The 22,297-nt window shown below is 45.0% G+C and overlaps 1 protein-coding gene and 1 long non-coding RNA gene across 6 annotated transcripts in view; one reads left to right on the top strand and one right to left on the bottom strand.

The window, feature by feature from the left end:
• Positions 1-22,297, bottom strand: part of LOC139226593 (uncharacterized) — a 162,551-nt gene that overhangs the window by 91,640 nt on the left and 48,614 nt on the right. The window lies entirely within an intron of this gene.
• The window catches only part of unc13d (unc-13 homolog D (C. elegans)), a 142,509-nt gene that overhangs the window by 81,950 nt on the left and 38,262 nt on the right, over positions 1-22,297 (top strand). For all 5 annotated transcript variants that reach the window (XM_070857441.1, XM_070857437.1, XM_070857440.1 and 2 more), the window contains exons 13-19: positions 323-446; positions 1,013-1,137; positions 10,853-10,943; positions 11,138-11,194; positions 12,737-12,834; positions 15,797-15,848; positions 21,748-21,878. In XM_070857441.1, the coding sequence (XP_070713542.1) occupies positions 323-446; positions 1,013-1,137; positions 10,853-10,943; positions 11,138-11,194; positions 12,737-12,834; positions 15,797-15,848; positions 21,748-21,878 (678 nt within the window). The remainder of the gene's footprint in view (positions 1-322; positions 447-1,012; positions 1,138-10,852; positions 10,944-11,137; positions 11,195-12,736; positions 12,835-15,796; positions 15,849-21,747; positions 21,879-22,297) is intronic.

Genomic DNA, 22,297 nt, shown 5'->3' on the forward strand with positions numbered 1-22,297 from the left:
ACATCACTAAAACAGATGATCTGGTCATTATCCCATTGCTGTTTGTGGGAGCTTGCTGTGTGCAAATTGTCTGCCACGTTTATACATTACAACAGTGACTACACTTCAACAAATTTTTCATTGGCTGTGAAGGTGTGAAAGGTGCATTATAAATACAGATCTTTTTTCTTTATTATACAGAGGACACATTATCCTGAGTGTTTACCCAACGTGGCTGGGTATTTCCTCCCAGGTACTCTGCTCTCGCGTGTATCAGGCCTTTGTTGTCACCGCTCATTGCCCTTTGAATTTTGACCCTGGTGTCCTGGATTGTTTATTGCAGGAAGTGGTTGGCCTACAGCAAGCTCTACCGATGTGTGGAAGTCAGCTTCATCTGTCTGCTCCAACATCTCACCAGCATCGAATACCAGTGGGGACTGGCACAGGTCACTCTGCAACAACAGGCCGTATGTATGGGCTGTAAACCGCGGGGCAGGGGTTAGGAAGGCCACACACAGACTATAAATTGAGGGGGGTAGAGATCTAGTCTGGATTTTCGGCTTTGATGATTTTGGGGCAGTAATGGCGGCGGGGCGGTAAAGTTTGCGCCCAGGAACAGTTTGTGCTTCAGTAAGTTTGGGCATCTGGGCCCTGAATCAGGGGGCACAGTGCTAAGGGAGGTGTTGTACACCTCCCTTGGGAGCTAGCCTGGGAAACTCCCAAGCTAAAGAGCCGGGCCGGGAGCGCTCTGAGAGACACCTGGGGAGAAAAAAAAACATTCCGAAAAAAAACATTGCTCACGCCACCACAACATAAATCACAAAAAACTTAAAAGATTTAATTGGGGAAAAAAAAAAAGTTGCCTCACTGCGGAAGCCACAGGCACTGGAGAGACTGCTAGATTACTGACAAACAAAAATATCATCTGTATAACGTCTTAATAGGACTGAACTTTGAGCATGTTGATTGTCATTGTCATGCAAATGTTGGTGAGATCTTTAAATTAATTTCATGGACTATATTTTTCTCGCAGCAAGATGAATTGGCCGAGTCTTTCATGTCATTCGTGGATTATGGAATCTCCCTCACCCAGAAGTACAGAGATGTCTTTCCAACCTCTGACCCCAAGTCTGCAGAACACCAGCAATCTCTGCTCAGGTTAGCCATTTCTATAATTAGTGCTGTCCTCTATAACAGTGACCCCCCCACCAAACCTCACACACAGCAAGTGACCCCTTTCGCACACTGTGTAACAGTACCCTCTCACACGATGTAACAGTGCCCCCCCTCCCCCCCCCACACACACACTGTGTAATAGTAGCCTCTGCACTGAAATGGCTGAATAATGTCTTCACCCATTAGGTCATCGGTGGTAGAGGGGGCAGGGTGTATAGGTGTGGGGTGCAAAAGGGGCAGGGTGTAAAGGGGGTATAGAAACAAAGAAAATAGATGCAGGAGTAGGCCATTCGAGCCTGCACCACCATTCAATAAGATCAGGGCTGATCAGGAGGCAGGTTGTGAACGGGGCGATTGACCTGCCCAAGACCAACTCATACCCCACGGTGTCTATGGATGTTTGTTTAACTCCTTGTGTGCCATTGCCTCCTGTCGTGTTTAGTTTATGAGCCCCGAGTGCCCTTGGGTTGTCTCGCTCTGTGCGTACCAGTGGCCAATGGTTGTGTTTGACCCTTTTTGCCCCGGTGCTTCCAAAAACTTCCTGAAGAGATTCCACCCGACTGCGGTTGAATAAAGAAATTGATCCTAATGCAGTTCCCTCATTAAGTATCATTTTGAAAGCAAATGACCCCACACTGCACTTTGGGGTGAATGTTCCCAAGACTCTGATGTTGATGCTTGTTTGAGGATCATGTGGATCCCGCAATGGGGTGTGTGGAACTGCACACCCGATTCATGCGCTCACGATTTTTCAGGACTTCTGAATTGAGCGAGCTGACCTCTGCCCAATTCTCCAGTGAAACTCTGCAGCGGGAGCAGGTTTGGAAAATTTACACCATGTTTAGCGGCGATGCAATGGTGGGCCAATGCTGTGAAGTTTTTCATAATTACATTTGCAGATCAGGGAGTATTTCCACAGAATGTTCTCTCAGGAAATTAAATGTAATAGCAATCAGGATATGCCAGAGTGTACAGGGGCTGTGGGAGGAGATTAAATGGGTGATTAAATCCACGATAAGGTACATAAGAAATAGGAGCAGGAGTAGGCCATTCGGCCCCTTGAGCTGCTCCGCCTTTCCGTAAGATCATGGCTGATCTTCTACCTCAACTCCACTTTCCCGCCCGATCCCCATATCCTTTAATTCCCTTAATATTCAAAAATCTATCGATCTCTGTCTTGAATATACTCAACGACTGAGCATCCACAGCCCTCTGGGGTAGAGAATTCCAAAGATTCACCACCCTCTGAGTGAAGAAGTTTCGCCTCATCTCAGTCCTAAACGGCCGACCCCTTATTCTGAGACTGTGCCCCCTGGTTCTAGACTCCCCAGCCAGGAGAAACATCCTCCCTGCACCTACCCTGTCAATCCCTGTAAGAATTGTATATGTTTCAATGAGATCACTTCTGATTCTTCTAAACTCTAGAGAATATAGGCCTAGTCTACTCAATCTCTCCTCATAGGACAATCCCCCCATCCCAGGAATCAGTCTGGTGAACCTTCGTAGAGAGTACATAGGCTGTGGGAGGAGTTTAAATGGGTGGATAAATCCACAATAGGGTAATGTGTACATGGGCTGTGGGAGGAGATACATTTATGTAACAAAAGCAATAATTATATTCTGAATGGAAGTAGGCTGGTGCTGGTGAAGAGCAGAGGGATTTCTGGGTACAGGTTCCCAGGACATTAAAGGCTGTAAATAAAAGCCAATGGTGTTCTCGGTTTTATCACAAGGTACACAATATAAAAGCCAAGAGGTAACGATAAGCCCAAATAAAATCTTAATAAGATCTTGGTTAGAGTGCTGTATGCAGTGTTGGGATCCACACTGTAGGAAGGATATTGAGGCTATAGAGAGGGTACAGCACAGATTCACTAGCATGCTGCCTGGTATGAGGAAACATAAATGCAAAGAAAGACTTGAAAAATGAGGGCTTGTTTTGTTGGAACAACATAGATTACAGGGTGATATGATCGGAGTGTTTAAAATGATGAAAGGATGGGACACTGGCAGACTGTTTCCAGTAGTCGAGGGGCCCGGACCGAGGGACCACAAATACAAGGTTAAATGTCAGATTTAGAACAGAGGGCAGAAAAAACTTGTGGGAACCACTGGCAGGGCTCATGATTGAGGCAGAAACTGTGCCAATATTCCAGATTAGATTGGATTGGAGAGGTGGATGAAGGAAACAGGGTTGAACATAAGGAATAAAAGCAGGAGTCAGCCATTTGGCCTCTCGAGCCTGCTCTGACATTCAATAAGATCATGGCTAATCTGATCCTGGCCTCAGCTCCACTACCCCATCCACTCCCCATAACCCCTGACTCCCTTATCGTTCAAAAATCTGTCTGTTATATATGTGGACTTGTAGTTACACTGTATAACCACCAGAGGGCTCATTCCTCTGAGTACCAAGGGATCCCATAATCCCTTGGGAGCACAGGTATTTAAGAAGGCGTCACAGGTTGGAGAGGCACTCTGGAGACCTGCAATAAAAGACTAAGGTCACACTTTACTTTGAGCTTACAGTGTTCAGTCTGACTCTTTCTTCATACACAACAACTGGCGATGAGATACAGATAACGAACCCAAAGATGCAGAGAACAGTGGGCATCCTGGAGAAATTTTTGGAGGGAGATGATTGGGAAACTTTTGTGGAGCGACTCAACCAATACTTCGTGGCCAACGAGCTAGATGGGGAAGAGAGCGCTTCCAAACGTAGAGTGATCCTCCTCACCGTCTGTGGGGCACCAACGTGTGGCCTCATGAAGAATCTGCTCACTCCAGTGAAACCCATAGAGAAATCATACGATTTGTGCACACTGGTCCGAGAGCATTTGAACCCAAAGGAAAGCGTTCTGATGGCGAAGTACCGGTTCTACACCTACAAAAGGTCTGAAAGCCAGGAAGTGGCGAGTTATGTCGCCAAGCTGAGAGGCCTTGCAGGACATTGCGAATTTGATGGACATTTGGAGCACATGCTCAGAGACTTTTTCGTACTTGGCATTGGCCACAAAACCATACTTCGCAAGCTTTTGACTGTAGAGACCCCAACATTGAGTAAGGCCATAGCGATAGCCCAGGCGTTCATTGCCACCAGTGACAATACTAAGCAAATCTCTCAGCACACAAGTGCTGCTACAAGTACTGTGAACAAAGTGATGATGTTTTCGAATTGTAACGTACAGGGCAGGTCACACATACCTGCAGCTACACGTCTGCAGATGTCTGAGTCCACCATCAAGGGTGATGAATGCAAGGCCATTAACACCTTGTTGGCGCTGCGGGGGTGATCATTGTTTCCATTCATGCTGATTCAAAGGATACATTTGCAAGGGCTGTGGAACAATGGGACACCTCCAACGAGTGTGCAGGCAAGCTGCTAAGCCTGTTAAACCTGCAAACCACCATGTTGCAGAGGAGGACAGATCCACGGAGGATCACTATGAACCAGAGCCTTAGGTGGAAGAGGCAGAGGTACATGGGCTACACACATTCACCACGAATTGTCCCCCGATAATGCTGAATGTTGAACTAAATGGACTCCCGGTGTCAATGGAGCTGGACACGGGCGCGAGCCAGTCCATCATGGGCAAAAAGACTTTCGAAAGGTTGTGGTGCAACAAGGCCTCAAGGCCAGTCTTAACTCCAGTTCGCACGAGACTAAGAACTTACACTAAAGAACTGATTCCTGTAATCGGCAGTACTATCGTAAAGGTCTCCTATGATGGAGCGGTGCACAAGCTACCACTCTGGGTGGTACCGGGCGATGGTCCCACGCTGCTCGGCAGGAGCTGGCTGGGAAAGATACGCTGGACTGGGACGAAGTCCGAGCACTATTGCCCGCTGATGACACTTCGTGTGCCCAGGTCTTAAACAAATTTCCTTCGCTGTTCGAACCAGGCATCGGGAAATTCCAAGGAGCAAAAGTGCAGATCCACCTAATTCCGGGGGCGCGACCCATCCATCACAAGGCGAGAGCACTACCGTACATGATGAGAGAAAGGGTAGAAACCAAGCTAGACCGGCTACAGCGAGAGGACATAATTTCACCGATCGAGTTCAGCGAGTGGGCCAGTCCTATTGTCCCAGTCCTCAAGAGAGATGGCACCGTCAGAATCTGTGGCGTTACAAAGTAACTATCAATCATTTCTCCCTGCAGGACCAATACCCACTACCAAATGCCGACGACCTCTTTGCAATGCTGGCGGAAGAAAAGACATTCACGAAGCTGGATCTGACTTCAGCCTACATGACGCAGGAATTGGAGGAATCATCGAAGGCCCTCACCTGCATCAACATGTACAAAGGTCTTTTTGTTTATAACAGATGCGCATTTGGAATCCAATCAGCGGCGGCGATATTCCAGAGAAACATGGAAAGTTTATTGAAGTCGGTCCCGCACACCGTGGTCTTCCAGGACAACATCTTGGTCACAGGTCGGAACACAGTCGAGCACTTGCAGAACCTGAAGGAGTTTCTTAGTCGACTCTGGAAGTGCATTTTCCTGGCACCTGAAGTGGAGTTCCTGGGAAGGATGATTGCGGCAGACGGCATCAGGCCCACCAACGCGAAGACAGAGGCAATCGAGAACGCACCGAGCCACAGAACGTGATGGAGCTGCGGTCGTTTCTGGGACTCTTGAACTACTTTGGTAACTTCTTACCGGGTCTCAGCACCTTGCTACAACCACTACATGTCTTACTACAAAAAGGGGGCGAATGGATTTGGGGCAAAAGCCAAGAAAATACTTTTGTAAAAGTGAGAAAATTGTTATGCTCAAACAAATTGATTGTGTTGTATGATCCATGTAAATGTTTGGTACTAGCATGTGATGTCAGGTATGTATTGCAACAAGCTAATGATTTTGGGAAACTGCAACCAGTTGCTTATGCATCCAGGAGTCTGTCTAAGGCTGAGAGAGCCTACAGCATGATTGAGAAAGAAGCGTTAGTGTGTGTCTATGGGGTAAAGAAAATGCATCAATACCTGTTTGGGCTAAAATTCGAATTGGAAACTGACCATAAGCCACTTATATTCCTGTTTTTCGAGAGTAAAGGGATAAATACCAACGCATCGGCCCGCATCCAGAGATGGGCGCTCACGTTGTCCGCATACAACTACGCCATCCGCCACAGAAAACTGCGCCGAAGCTCTCCGTAGGCTGCCATTGCCCACCATGGGGGTGGAAATGGCGCAGCCCGCAGATTTAGCCATGGTTATGGAAGCATTTGAGAGTGAGCAATCACCCGTCATTGCCCGGCAGATCAAAGACAAGCCAGGACCCCTTATTATCTCTAGTCAAAAGTTGCGTGCTTCACGGGAGCTGGTCCAGTGTCCCAGTGGAAATGCAGGAAGAGATAAAGCCGTTCCAGCGGCGCAAAGATGAAATGTCTATACAGGCAGACTGCCTTCTGTGGGGCAGTTGAGTAGTGGTCCCCAAGAAGGGCAGAGATACCTTCATCAATGACCTCCACAGTACCCACCCAGGCATCGTAATGATGAAAGCGATAGCCAGATCCCACGTGTGGTAGCCCGGTATCGATGCGGACTTGGAGTCCTCTGTGTTCAGAGATGTTATACATGCTGCAATTAAGCAATGTACCCATGGAGGCGCTGCTAAGTTTATGGTCTTGGCCCTCCAAACCGTGGTCTAGGGTACACGTCGACTGCAGGCCCGTTCTTGGGTAAAATGTTCCTTGTAGTTGTAGACGCGTACTCCAAGTGGATTGAATGTGAGATAATGTCGGTTAGCACGTCCGCTGCCACCATTGAAAGCCTGCAAGCCATGTTTGCCACACACGGCTTACCCGATGTCCTGGTGAGCGACAATGGGCCATGTTTTACCATGAGTTCAAAGAATTCATGACCCGTAACGGGATCGAACATGTCACATCTGGCCCGTTTAAACCAGCGCCCAATGGTCAGGCAGAGAGAGCAGTGCAAACCATCAAGCAGAGCTTGAAGAGGGTAACTGAAGTCTCATTGCAGACTCGCCTATCCCGAGTCCTGCTTAGCTACCGCATGAGACCACACTCACTCACTGGGATCCCACCTGCTGAACTGCTCATGAAAAGAGCACTTAAGACAAGGCTCTCATTAGTTCACCCTCATTAGTTCATCTACATGAACAGGTAGAGGGCAGGCGGCTTCAACAAAGTGCATACCATGATAGCAAATGTGTCACGCGAGATTGAAGTCAATGATCCTGTATTTGTATTAAATTATGGACAAGGTCCCAGGTGGCTTCCCGGCACTGTCGTGGCCAAAGAGGGGAGCAGGGTGTTTCGGGTCAAACTTTCAAATGGACTCATTCACTGGAAACACTTGGACCAAATCAAACTCAGATTCACGGACTACCCTGAGCAACCCACCTTGGACCCTTTTTTGATCCCCCAACACACACACACCAGTGACAACCGACACCACGGTTGACCACGAAGCAGAACCCATCATCCACAGCAGCCCAGCAGGGCCCAACACACTAGGCAGCCCTGCAAGGCCAGCTGCACAGCAGCCCAGCGAGGGCCCAACAAATGATTCAACAACACCAGCTTTCACACCGAGACGATCAACCAGGGCAAGAAGAGCCCCAGATCGACTCACATTGTAAATAGTTACACTATTGGCTTTGGGGGGTGGGGGGGAGAATGTTGTTATATATGTGGACTTGTATTTATTCTGTACAACCACCAGAAGGCTCATTCCCCGGAGTCCCAAGAGATCCCATAATCCCTTGGGAGCACAGCTATTTAAGAAGGCTTCACAGGTTGGAGAGGCACTCTGGAGACCTGGAATAAAACTACGGTCACACTTTACTTTGAGCTCACAGTGTTCAGTCTGACTCTTTCTCCATACACAACACTGTCCACCACCACCTTAAATATATTCAATGACCCAGCCTCCACTGCTCTCTCGGGTAGAGAATTCCACAAATTCATGACCCTCTGAGAGAAGAAATTCCTCCTCATTTCCATTTTAAATGGGCGGCCCCTTATTCTGAAACTATGCCCCCTGGTTCTAGATTCCCCCACGAGTGGAAACATCTCTGCATCTACCCCGTCAATACCCCTCAGAATTTTATATGTTTCAATAAGATCACCTCTCATTCTTTTAAACTCCAATAATAGGCCCAACCTGCTCAACCTTTCTTCTTATGACAACCCCTTAATCTCAGGAATCAATCTCGTGAACCTTCTCTGAACTGCCTCCAATGCAAGTATATCCTTTGTTAAATAAGACCACCAAAACTGTACACAGTACTCCAGGTGTGGTCTTACCAACACCCTGTACAGGTGTAGTAGGACTTCCCTACTTTTATACTCTATTCTCCTTGCAATAAAGGCCAACATTCCATTTGCCTTCCTGATTACTTGCTGTACCTGCATGCTAACCTTTTGTGTTTCATGTACAAGAACCCCCAAATCCCTCTGTACTGCAGCATTTTGTAATCTTTCCCCATTTAAATAATTTGCTTTGTTATTTTTCCGACCAAAGTGGATAACCTCACATTTTCCCACATTATAGTACATCTGCCACCATATTGTCCACTCACTGAGCCTATCTAGACCCTTTGTAGATTCTTTGTGCCCTCCTCACAACTTGCTTTCCCACCTATCTTTGTATCATCAGCAAATTTGGCTATATTACACTCGGTCCCTTCATCCAAGTCATTAATATCAATTGTAAATAGTTGAGGCCCCAGCACTGATCCCTGCGACACCCACTAGTTATAGTTTGCTAACCTGAAAATGATCCATTTATCCCAACTCCCTGTTTTGTTAGTTAGCCACGCTAATATATTACCCCCAACCCCGTGAGCTCTTATCTTGTGTAGTAATCTTTTATGTGGCACCTTATCGAAAGCTTTCTGGAAATCCAAATACATGACATCTACTAGTTCCCCCTTATCCACCCTGCTCGTTACATCCTCAAAGAACTTGAGAAAATTTGTCAAAGAATATTTCCCTTTCATAAAACCATGCTGACTCCGCTTCACAGTATTATGATATTCTAAATGGCATGCTAGTACTTCCTTAATAATGGACTCCTGCATTTTTCCAATGACAGATGTTAGGCTAATTGGCCTATAGTTTCCTGCTTTCTGTCTCCCTCCTTTCTTAAATAGGGTTGTTACATTTGCGGTTTTCCAGTCTGCAGGGACTTCCCCAGAATCCAGGGAATTTTGGTAGATTACCACCAATGCATCCACTATCTCTGCAGCCACTTCTTTTAAGATCCTAAGATGTAGGCCATCAGGTCCAGGGGACTTGTCCATCTTTAGTCCCATTAGTTTGCCGAGTACTTTATCTCTGGTGATAGTTTTAAGTCCCCCCCCCGCCTGCCAATAGCTCCTTGATTAGCAATTATTGGGATGTTTTTAGTGTCTTCTACCGTGAAGACAGATACAAAATATTTGTTCAAAGTCTCTGCCATTTCCATTTCCTATTATTAATTCTCCAGTCTCATCCTCTAAGGGACCAACGTTTACTTTAGCTACTCGCTTCCTTTTTATATACCTGTAGAAGCTCTTAATGTCTGTTTCTATATTTCTTGCTAGTTTACTCTCATATGCTATCTTCTGTCTTTATCATTTTTTTTAGTCGTCCTTTGCTGGTTTCTAAAAATTTCCCAATCCTCTGGTCTTCCACTGTCCTTCGTAACATCATATGCCTTTGATTTCAATTTGATACCATCCTTTACTTCCTTAGTTAGCCACGGATGGTTCATCCTTCTCTTACAGCCTTTGTTTCTCACTGGAATATATCTTTGCTGAGTTATGAAATATCTCCTTAAATGTTTGCCACTGCTTTTACCCTTTAATATATTTTCCCCGTCCACTTTAACCAACTCTTCCTTCATACCTTTGTAATTACTTTTATTTAAGTTCAGGATACTAGTTTGAGACCTAGCTTTCTCAAACTGAATTTGAAATTCTACCATGCTATGATCACTCTTCCCAAGAGGATCCTTCACGACAAGATCATTAATTAGTCCGGACTCGTTACACATTACCAGATCTAAAATAGTCTGCTCCCTGGTTGATTCCACAACGTATTGTTCCAAGAAAGCACCCTGCATACACTATGAACTTTTCCTCATGGCTACCTTAGCCAATCTGATTTGTCCAATCAATATGAAGATTAAAATCGCCCATGATTATTGCTGTACCTTTCTTACAAGCCTCCATTATTTCTTGATTTATACTCTGTCCCACAGTGTAGCTACTGTTAGGGGGCCTGTTGACCACTCCCACCAGTGGCTTCTTTCCCTTATTTCTTATCTCCAACCAAACTGATTTGATATCTTGATCTTCTGAGCCAGTATCATTTCTGCACTGATCTCATCCCTTATTAACAGAGCTACCCACCTCCTTTTCCTTTGAAGGGATAAGGGAACACTGTGGTAACTGTGACTATGACTATTAACACCGACACAAACTAGTTGAGCTGAATGGTCTGTTTCTATACTGTAACTTCTATGTATTTCTATAGATTAAATGCATTAGGTAGAGTCCATGATACAGATTGTGCATGGGCTGTGGGAGATTAAACAGGTTGTGTACGGTATATGTGTGATGGGTTGTGGGAGGAATGAGACTGACAGGAATGATATTTCTTGTCTGCTGCCTGATGTTCCTGTTACTGTGTTATGCCCCTCTGAATCTCATTCACTGAATGTTGTCCTTCTATCACAGGGTGCTGGTACAGATCTGTAAAATGAAGGCTTTTCAGAAACTTTGTCCTTCAGTTCCTGATCTCCATGACAGACTTGTTGATGCTATTAAGGTATAGTTCATCTCAAAGACAATCACTTGACTTTTGATCATGACACAGTGACATTTATTAGTGTAAAAAGAGTGTTCACTTCAGGGTATTGTTAAAATCTTTTCCAGTGGGTACAAAGCTACAGCCTAAAAATTGGATTGTGTAGTGAATGGGCTGAGGATTGCATTGTGAATATTCTTCTTTCTCCATTACAGACTGGCACCATTGACTGGTATCAAACCCAGAAACAGCTGTTGGAGCCCATGGTAAAGGTACAGTGGTTTCTGAACATTTTGTGCTGGGGTGGAAAAGCGCCTTTCATGACCACCGGATGTCTCAAAGCGCTTTACAGCCAATTAAATACTTTTGGAGTGTAGTCACTGTTGTAATGTAGGAAACGCGGCAGCCAATTTGCGCACAGCAAGCCCCCACAAACAGCAATGTGATAATGACAAGATAATCTGTTTGTTTGTTATGTTGATTGAGGGGTAAATATTGGCCATGGCACCAGGGAGATCTCCCCTGCTCTTCTTCGAAATAGTGCCACGGGATAGGGTAGATGCAGAGTAAAGTTCCCTCTACACTGTCCCATCAAACACTCCCAGGGCAGATACAGCACGGGTTAAATACAGAGTAAAGCTCCCTCTACACTGTCCCATCAAACACTCCCAGGACAGGTACAGCATGGGGTTAAATACAGACTAAAGCTCCCTCTATGGTACACTCACACCTTCTGAGTTCGTGACAGTCCCACTCACTGTCACAGGTGTGTACACTCACACCTCCTGAGACTGTCACACCCCTCCTACTGTGATGGTGTGTCAACTCATACCTCCTCAGATCCCCACAGACTGTCACATTCCTCCCTACCTAGGGTCACTGGCTATTGCCAAGTCCAAAATGAATGGAAAATGGCCAGTTTTCCAAAAGCCTGTGTTTCAGATCGCATAAACCCACATGAAATGGGTCAGATCACATGGACCCACATGAAATGGGTCAGATTACTCACGTGCCAGTATGAAACCTACAGATGAAACATAGAAAATAGGAGCAGGAGTAGGCCATTTGGCCCTTCGAGTCTGCACCGCCATTCAATATGATCATGGCTGATCCTCCATCTCAACACCATATTCCCACTTTTTCCCCATACCCCTTGATGCCTTTTGTTTCTAGAAATCTATCTATCTCCCTCTTAAATATATTCAGTGACTTGGCCTCCACAGCCTTCTGTGGTAGAGAATTCCACAGATTCACCACCCTCTGAGTGAAAACATTTCTCATCTCGGTGCTAAATTTCCTACCCCGTATCCTGAGACTGTGACCCCTTGTTCTAGACTTCCCAGCCAGCAGATGCCGCCACTCCTCTCCTGATGGAGTTGGACCTCAGGTATGGGTCTTTGAATGCCAATTACCCATTGGCACCTCACTCAAATGGCCATTCTTCATGTGTGAGGCTAAATAGTGAGTGTCAGCAGGCTATTGAACTGTGCACGACGCCTCACACGCATATTTTCCAGCAGGGATCATTAGATCATGATCGAGAGCAGGCCTTTTGGCTGCTTTTTTTTTGTTTTTGTAACCCGGGGCACTGATATTGATGATCTCATACCATCATCCCAGTTGCGATCAGCTGCCTCAGCGCAGACTTGGTCTGTAGCTCCGTCACATTCCATCTTTACCAGTATGTCATTGATGATGTACACCTCGTATTCTTTCTTTTCACCTAAAATTGGTTCTATCCAAGTGTGGCAAGAATGATCGTTCTCTGTATATTGCACTCAAAATTTGAACTTAATTATTTTCTCTCTTCCCAGATTGAAGAAGAGATTGTGAAATCCCTGGTGATATTCATCAACCAGTTGACGAACGACCTGACGAACGACCGGAAAAACCGGATGAAGATTTTCACAGGGTAGGGCCCGATACACTGTGCACTCACAATCATACAGGGTGAATATAAAGTACCTCACTGTCTAACTCCAATTATCCTTGAGAGGGCAGGCCCGTGAGGGTCCACCGCTGACAAGGACCCTCGCTGGAGGCGAGTGTTGGGTAAAGAATTGGGGCTGTAGTGTTACAGCAAAAATCCTCACGTACTGTCAGTGCTTCCGTGTAATTAACTCGTTAGTGCTCTCAATACCGTCTTGTGTAATTAACCCGTTAGTGATCCAGTGTAATTAACTCATTAGTGCTCACGTGTAATTAACTCGTTAGTGCTCCCTGTAATTAACACGATGTGTTCTCATGTAATTAACTCATTAGTGCTCTCGTGTAAGTAACTCGTTAGTGCTCCTGTGTAACTCGTGTAATTAACATGATAGTGCTCTCATGTAATTAACTCATTTGTGCTCTTGTGTAATTAACTCGTTAGTGCTCCCGCGTAACTCGTGTAATTAACATGATAGTGCTCTCATGTAATTAACTCGTTAGTGCTCCCGTATAATTAACGCGATAGTGCTCCCGCGTAATTAATTCGTTTGTGCTCTCGTGTAATTAACACGATAGTGCTCCCGTGTAATTAACTCATTAGTGCTCTCGTGTAATTAACTCTTTAGTGCTCTCAGTGCCGTCGTGTAATTAACTTGTTCGTGCTCCCGTGTAATTAACTCGTTAGTGCTCCCATGTAATTAACTCGATAGTGCTCTTGTGTAATTAACACGATAGTACTCCCGTGTAATTAACTCGTTAGTGCTCCCATGTAATTAACTCGATAGTGCTCCCGTGTAATTAACTCGATAGTACTCCCGTGTAATTAACTTGATAGTGCTCCCGTGTAATTAACTTGATAGTGCTCCCGTGTAATTAACACAATAGTGCTCCCGTGTAATTAACTCGATAGTGCTCTTGTGTAATTAACTCATTTGTGCTCTCGTGTAATTAACTCTTTAGTGCTCTCAGTGCCGTCTCGTGTAATTAACTTGTTCGTGCTCCCGTGTAATTAACTCGTTAGTGCTCCCATGTAATTAACTCGATAGTGCTCTTGTGTAATTAACTCGTTAGTGCTCCCGTGTAATTAACTTATTTGTGCTCTGTGATTAACACGATAGTACTCCCATGTAATTAACACGATAGTACTCCCGTGTAATTAACTCGATAGTGCTCCCGTGTAATTAACTCGAGTGCTCCCGTGTAATTAACTCGATAGTGCTCTTGTGTAATTAACTCAGTGCTGCCGTGTAATTAACTCGTTAGTGCTCTCAGTGCCGTCTCGTGTAGTTAACTTATTAGTGCTCTTGTGTAATTAACTCGTTAGTGCTCTCGTGAAATTAACTTGTTGGTGCTGCCGTGTAATTCATTCGATAGTGCTCCTGTGTAATTAACTCGATAGTGCTCTTGTGTAGAAACATAGAAAATAGGTGCAGGAGTAGGCCATTCGGCCCTTCGAGCCTGCACCACCATTCAATAAGATCATGGCTGATCATTCACCTCAGTACTCCTTTCCTCTGCTTTCTCTCCATACCCCTTGATCCCTTAAGTCGTAAGGGCCATATCCAGCTTCCTCTTGAATATATCTAACGAACTGGCATCAACAACTCTCTGCAGAAGAGAATTCCACAGGTTAACAACTCTGAGTGAAGAAGTTTCTCCTCATCTCAGTTCTAAATGGCCTAACCCATATCCTTAGACTATGTCCCCTGGTTCTGGACTTCTCCAACATCGGGAACATCCTTCCTGCATCTAACCTGTCCAGTCCCATCACAAGTTTATATGTTTCTATGAGATCCCCTCTCATTCTTCTAAACTCCAGTGAATACAGGCCCAGTCGATCCAGTATGTCCTCATACGTCATCCTGGGAATCGGTCTGGTGAACCTTCGCTGTACTCCCTCAATAGCAAGAACATCCTTCCTCAGATTAGGAGACCAAAATTGAACACAATATTCCAGGTGAGGCCTCACCAAGGTCCTGGTACAGCTGCAGCAAGACCTCCCTGCTCCTATACTCAAATCCCCTAGCTATGAAGACCAACATGCCATTTGCCGCCTTCACCGCCTGCTGTACCTGCATGCCAACCTTCAATGACTGATGTACCATGACACCCAGGTCTCGTTGCACCTCCCCTTTTTCTAATCTGCCGCCATTCAGATAATATTCTGCCTTCATGTTTTTGCCACAAAAGTGGATAACCTCACATTTATCCACATTATACTGCATCTGCCATGCATTTGCCCACTCACCTAACCTGTCCAAGTCACCCTGCAGCCTCTTAACGTCCTCCTCACAGCTCACACCACCACCCAGTTTAGTGTCATCCGAGTGGAGATATTACACTCAATTCCTTCATCTAAATCGTTAATGTATATTGTAAAGAGCTGGGGTTCCAGCACTGAGCCCTGCGGCACTCCACTAGTCACTGCCTGCCATTCTGAAAAGGACCCGTTTATCCCTACTCTCTGCTTCCTGTCTGCCAACCAATTCTCTATCCACGTCAGTACATTACCCCCAATACCATGTGCTTTGATGTTGCACACCAATCTCTTGTGTGGGACCTGTCAAACGTCTTTTGAAAGTCCAAATACACCACATCCACTGGTTCTCCCTTCTCCACTCTACTAGTTACATCCTCAAAAAATTCCAGAAGATTTGTCAAGCATGATTTCCCTTTCATAAATCCATGCTGACTTGGACCGTTCCTGTCACTGCTTTCCAAATGCGCTGCTATTTCATCTTTAATTAACTCGATAGTGCTCCCGTGTAATTAACCAGATAGTGCTCCCATGTAATTAACTCGATAGTGCTCTCTATGAAACCTAAGAAATCCCAGGCAGAAAAAGTTGGAATTGTGAATAGAAATTAAATGGATTTTCTTGTGACCACAGTCCGCCCCGCAGGTATGCTTAAATTCTACTGACTGTTCTTTCTGTCTATTTATAGCATTGTGAAAGTGAATCTCTTCAACGTCACCTACCTGCAGCTCCAGGAATTGGTAAGAATGAATTCAGTCAAGCCAACACCTGCCCACCCATCCCAGGTAGTGAATAAGACCGTTTGCATCCGTGATAATGGTCTTTTTCAGGAGCCATGAGAGAATATGGGAACACTGGGATCGGTACCCTAACAAGACTATTTATCAAAGGCAGTAGATGAATCCTTGACTCCTCACTTAACTCATCAAAGAACCGTTTTGGGTTTACCACTCAATCTGTGTATAAGAAAGAATGATTCCTAAATTTGCTCAGATGAACATTCTTACATCACCCAGTTCAGATTCATTCAAAAGCAAAATACCGCAGAGGCTGGAATCTGAAATAAAAACAGAGAATGCTGGAAATCTCAGCGGGTCAGGCAGCATCTGTGGAGAGAGAAACAGAGTTAACGTTTCGGGTCTGTGATCCTTTGTCAAAACTAGCAAAAGTTCAAAATGGAACAGATTCTTAAGGAAGTACAAGAGGCAGTGAAAGGGAGAGGGGAGGGAAGAACAAAAGGGAAGGTCTGTGATAGGGTGGAAGGCAGGAGAGATTAGAGAGACAAAAGGGATGATGGGCTGAATTGAGATGGTAATGGCACAAGTTGGAAAACAAAAGATGAGTCTAGATAGGGAGTGAATGGTGGAATTATCCCAGCTGCCCTGGGAAAGAGAAAAAAATAAAAATAAAAGTGGGGGGTTTGTTTTAAAAAAAAAGGGAGGAAAGGGAATAAAATAGGGCCAGAGGTTATGGTGTGAAATTGTTGAACTCGATGTTGAGTCCAGAAGGCTGTAAAGTGCCTAAACGAAAGATGAGATGCTGTTCCTCGAGCTTTCCTCCTCGTCTGCCCTCTGTTGCTGTGATGGATTTGCAGGAAAGCTAACAATTGGGGAGCATAACCTCCTTGGTAGCGAGGAGGCAGAGAGAGTGGCAGCTTCTAGCTCAATGCTACTCCACAGGGATGCCATGGTGACTGAGGGCATCATTAACCTGGTGTTGGCACGGTGCCACCAACCTCCCCATCTCCCACTGCTATACCAGAGTGTCTCCCGAGGAACCCCACGCCTGCACCTCGTCGGGGGTGAACTCCCTAAAGTCAGGGATTCCCGCTCTGATCCCTTAATGCTCTCAGAAATCATGCGCAAGTTTCTCTTGCGACAAGATTCAGTGAATTAGGTGAAGACGAGCAACTCTTGGGTGGCATCGGATGTTAAAGGAAAACAGAAAGAACTTACATTTATATAATTAGGCCTTTCATGACCTCAAACAACTTTACAGCCAATTAAGTACTTTTTGAAATGTAGTTACTGTTGTAATGTAGGAAATGTAGCAACCAATTTGTGCAAAGCAAGCTCCCACAAACATCAACATGGCAATGACCAGATAATCTGTTTTAACAATATTGGTTAAGAGATAAATATTGTCCAGGACATCAGGAAGAATTCCCCTATCCGACTTCCAATAGTGCCGTGGGATCTTTTAAACCCACCTTAGAGGTTTAACGATTCATCCAAAGAACGGCAACTCCAGCATCTTCTCAGTAGTACACCGAAGTGTCAGCTGGACCTTGTGCTTAAATTCCTGCGACTTGAATTCTAAATCTTCTGACTCAGAGGCGAGCGTGCTACCCGCTGAGCCACAGCTGACACCTGGGTTTAATGGTATCACCCTGTTAAACTGTAGTAAGGGGGTCTTAAGGTTCTGCATCCAGGTCCGTGCTGCTGGAGGAGATGTGAACACATACTGTAAGATTGTGAGTCAGTGACTCTCTTAGACAGACGACGTGAGGGGTTAGTTGTGGAGTTTCTACATTTCAAAATTTAAATGGCGCGTCACCTTCAGCGCTGAGAGAACTGTGACGGTTCAGAAAAGTTTACTTCTGAAACGATCCGATCCTTTCTCCTCAGTAAGGGCACAAGAGTGGTGAGACTATGATCCAGCGATCAGCGGGAATCAGCGCTCAGGGGCAGTGCTACCCTCATGATTTCCCAGCACATGGCTCTCAGGGAATGGCACTTCCCCAGGAGTGCCAGAACTCAGATTCATCACATTCATTACAAAAGTTATTTTTAGCTAGAAACACGAGGGTAGAACTTCCAATCACCAAAGTTCATTAACAAACAGTTAAAGTAATTTTGCAGTATTTTTAAGTACTGTTTATTAATGGAGCCAGTGTTTCTGTAGCATTATCCCCTGTATGCGATGATACCAGTTCCCCAATGGTCCACGGATTCGCAGATGCATCAGAATGATACTGAAGCTAAAGGGTTCAATTATGAGGACAGGTTGAATAGACTAGGCTTGTACTCATTGGTTACAGCACAGGAGGCCATTCAGCCTGTCGAGTCCGTGCTGGCTCTCTGCAAGAGCACTTCAGCTAGTCCCACTCCCCCGTCTTTTCCTTGTAGTCCTGCACATTTTCTTCCTTCGGGTACTTATCCAATTCCCTTTTGAAAGCCACGAGTGAATCTGCCTCTCAGGTAGTGCGTTCCAGATCATAACCACTCGCTGCGTAAAAACGTGTTTCCTCATGTCGCCTTTGGTACTTTTGCCAATCACCTTAAATCTATGTTCTCTGGTTCTCGACCCTTTCCCCAATGGGAACAGTTTCTATCTATCTACTCTGTCCTCTGCCCTCATGATTTTGAACACTTCGATCAAATCTCCTCTCAACCTTCTCTGCTCTAAGGAGAACAACCCCAGCTTCTCCAGTCTATCCACATAACTGAAGTTCCTCATCCCTGGAACCATTCTTGTAAATCTTTTCTGCACCCTCTCTAAGGCCTTCACATCCTTCCTAAAGTGCGGTGCCCAGAATTGGACACAATACTCCAGTTGGGGCCGAACCAGTGTTTTATACAGGTTCATTATAAATTCCTTGCTTTTGTACTCTATACCTCTATTCATGAAGCCCAGGATCCCGTATATTTTTTAACTGTTTCCTCAACCTGCCACCTTCAGCGATTTGTGCACATATACCTCCAGGTCTCTCTGTTCACGCACCCCCTTTAGAATTGTACCCTTTAGTTTATATTGCCTCTCCTCGTTCTTCCTACCAAAATGTATAAAATTTAATCTGCCACATGTCTGTCCATTCCACCAGCCTGTCTGTGGCCTGTTGAAATCTATCACTATCCTCCTCACTGTTCACTATACTTTCAAGTTTTGTGTCATCTGCAAACTATGACATTTTGCCCTGTACACACATATTCAAGTTATTATAGATATATATCAAGAAATGCAATGGTCCCAGAACCGACCCCTGGGGAACACCACTGTATACCTTCCTCCAGTCTGATAAACAACCGTTCACTCTCTGTTTCCTGTCACTGAGCCAATTCCATATCCATGCTGCCACTGTCCCTTTTATTCCATGGGCTTCAACTTTGCTGCCATTATGTGGCACTTTGTCAAATGCCTTTTGGAAGTCCATGTACACCACATCAACCACATTGCCCTCATCAATCCTCTCTGTTACCTCATCAAAAAACTCAATCAAGTTAGTTAAACACGATTTGCCTTTAATAAATCCATGCTGGCTTTCCTTAATTAATCCAGATTTGTTCAAGTGACTGTTAATTTTGTCCCAGATTATCATTTCTAAAGTCTTCCCCACTACCGAGGTTAAACTGACTGGCCTGTAGTTGCTGAGTTTATCCTTACACTCTTTTTTGAACAAGGCTGTAACATTTACAATTCTCCAGTCCTCTGGTACCACCCCTGTATCTAAGGAGGACTGGAAGATTGTGGCCAGTACCTCCGCCATTTCCACCTTTACCTCCCTCTACTTTAAAGTACAGCCAGCCTTCCCAGTGCCTCCTCTTTTTTTATCAAATTTTATCCCATCCAGTATCTCAACTATCTCCTCTTTCACTATGACTTTGGCAGAATCTTCTTCCTTGGTAACGACAGATGCAGAGTACTCATTTAGTACCCCAGCCATAACCTCAGCCTCCATGTATGTCTCCTTTTTGGTCCCTAATCAGTCCCACCCGTTCATTATTTATATGCCTATAGAAGACTTTTGGATTCCCTTTTATGTTAGCTGCCAATCTATTCTCGTACTCTCTCTTTGCTCCTCTTAATTCCTTTTTCACTTCCCCACCGAACTTTCTATATTCAGCCTGGTTCTCACTTGTATTCTCAACCTCACATCTGTCGTACGCCCCCTTTTTCTGCTTCATCTTATTTTCTATCTCTTTCATCATTCAGGGAGCTCTGATTTTGGTTGCCCTACTTACCCCCTTGTGGGAATGTACCTCGACTGTACCCGAACGATCTCTTTGAAGGCTGCCCATTGTTCGATTACAGTTTTCTGTGCCAATCTTTGATTCCAATTTACCCAGGTCAGATCCATTCTCAACCCACTGAAATTGGCCCTCCTCCAGTTAAGTATTTTTATTCTAGATTGCTCTGTCTTTTTACATATGTAACAATGATCACTGTTCCCTAAATGTTCCCCTACTGACACTTGCTCCACTTGACCTACCTCATTTCCCAGAACCAGCAATGCCTCCTTCCTCATTGGGCCGAAAACATAGTGATCAAGAAAGTTCTCGAGCACTTCAGAAATTCTTCCCCCTCTCTGCCCTTTACACTTTTACTATCCCAGTCTATAATAGGATAATTGAAGTCCCCCATTATCACTATATATAGTTCTTGCACCGCTCTGTAATTTCCCTGCAAATTTGCTCCTCTATATCCTTCCCAATACTTGGTGGCCTATAGAATACACCTAGTAGTGTAATGGCACCTCTATTGTTTCTTAACTCTAACCAAATAGATTCTGTCCTCGAGCCCTCCAGGACCTCCTCTCTCTCCAGCACTGTAATATTTTTCTTATTCAATACTGCCACCCACCTCCTTTCTTTCTTTATCTTTCCTGAACACCTTATATCCAGGAATATTTAGTACTCAATCCTGCCTTTTATGGGCCAGGTCTCAGTTATTGCCCCATCATAAGCTCACCAACCTTATTTACAATGCTTCGTGCGTTTACACACATGCACTGTAAACCTATCTTAGACCTTCTTGTATTCTCTTAGTCTGATCCCAGTCTTTCCCAATCCTTGTTTTACTTTTCTAATGCTACATCCTGGTGCCTATCCCCTTGAGTATAGAAGCTTAAAGGGAGATGTTTAAGATGATTAAAGGAGTTAATATGGTAGAGAGAAATTATTTCCACTGGTAAAGGAGTCCAGAACAAGGAGGCTTAACCTTCAAATTAGAGCCAGGCCGTTCAGTGGTAATGTCAGGAAGCACTTCTTCACTCAAAGGGCCGTGGAAATCTGGAACTCTCCTTAAAAAGCTGCTGGGGTTCAACTGAAAATTTTGAAAGTGAGATTGATAGATTTTTGTAGGTAAGTGTATTAAGGGATACAGAACCAAGGTGGGTAAATGGAGTTGAGATATTGACCAGCCATGATCTAATTGAGGGGCTGAATGGTCTCCTTCTGTTCCTCGGACAAAAACACTGCTGGTGTTGCACTGAGCCATACAGACCGAAGGATTCAAGTTTTAGTTCAGGTCTGAGCTGAGTTGGCTGGTCTCAGATGAAGCAGTAATTGAGTAGCTACTGACCTCAGGAGCCCGGGCTAGGGAGAAGTAACAAGATCAGACAGGGTGCCCGCTTCTGATCACTCTCTGTTGCATCCTGGATTTGTGGCTGTTGAGTGAAGATGGGAATGGGCCGGTCTGTTATGACCCACGGTTTAATACCGCTGACATTTTGACTAAGCTCATTAGTGAGCAATGGCCACTTTAGAGGCCGTTTCAGAGGCTGCTTGTGTCCATACAATTGACCCTCAGCAAGAGTCAGTACTTCAGGAGAAGAGAGGACAAAAGGGAAGAGAATTGGCACAAAAAATTAAGCTGTGCCTCACCTTAATGGGTCCTGTAATATTATCCGCTTATCTCCAGATTGCTGAGGATCTCCGAGAGCAAGTGATAAGTATTGGAGGTGGCAAGTCCAAGGCAACTATTGAGGGTCTGTTCCAGCTCTACCAGAATCTCAAACAGCTAATGCATCAACGAATTTACTTATCATCGGAGTAAGTACAGCAATGCACCCCTGACACATGTATACGCACAAAGGGCACTAGAAGTGACTCACATATACTCCTGTGGTGTTCCAGCAATTCAGATCTATCTATTTATGTAGTGTACCTCTGGTACACATGTACTCATGCAATGTACCAATTCACATGTAGTCACACTGTGCACTTCCAACACATCTGTAGTCACAAAAAGTGTACCAGCAACAAATATTTATTCAGTGTGCCGATAATACACATGCACTCATGCTTCTTCTTGGGCGGTCCCTCGTATCGCGGATGACCCACTTCCACACCAAAAAGGGATGAGTTCACAGGTGTTTCGATGAGGAAGTGATATTCCAGGTCCTGAACTACATGTTGAAGGGAGGAAGATGCTTGTGCGTGGATTTTTTTTAACGTGTGGTGATCGTTGC

Source organism: Pristiophorus japonicus, chromosome 16 (genome assembly GCF_044704955.1).
Source record: "Pristiophorus japonicus isolate sPriJap1 chromosome 16, sPriJap1.hap1, whole genome shotgun sequence".
In the NCBI taxonomy this organism is placed as follows: domain Eukaryota; kingdom Metazoa; phylum Chordata; class Chondrichthyes; family Pristiophoridae; genus Pristiophorus; species Pristiophorus japonicus.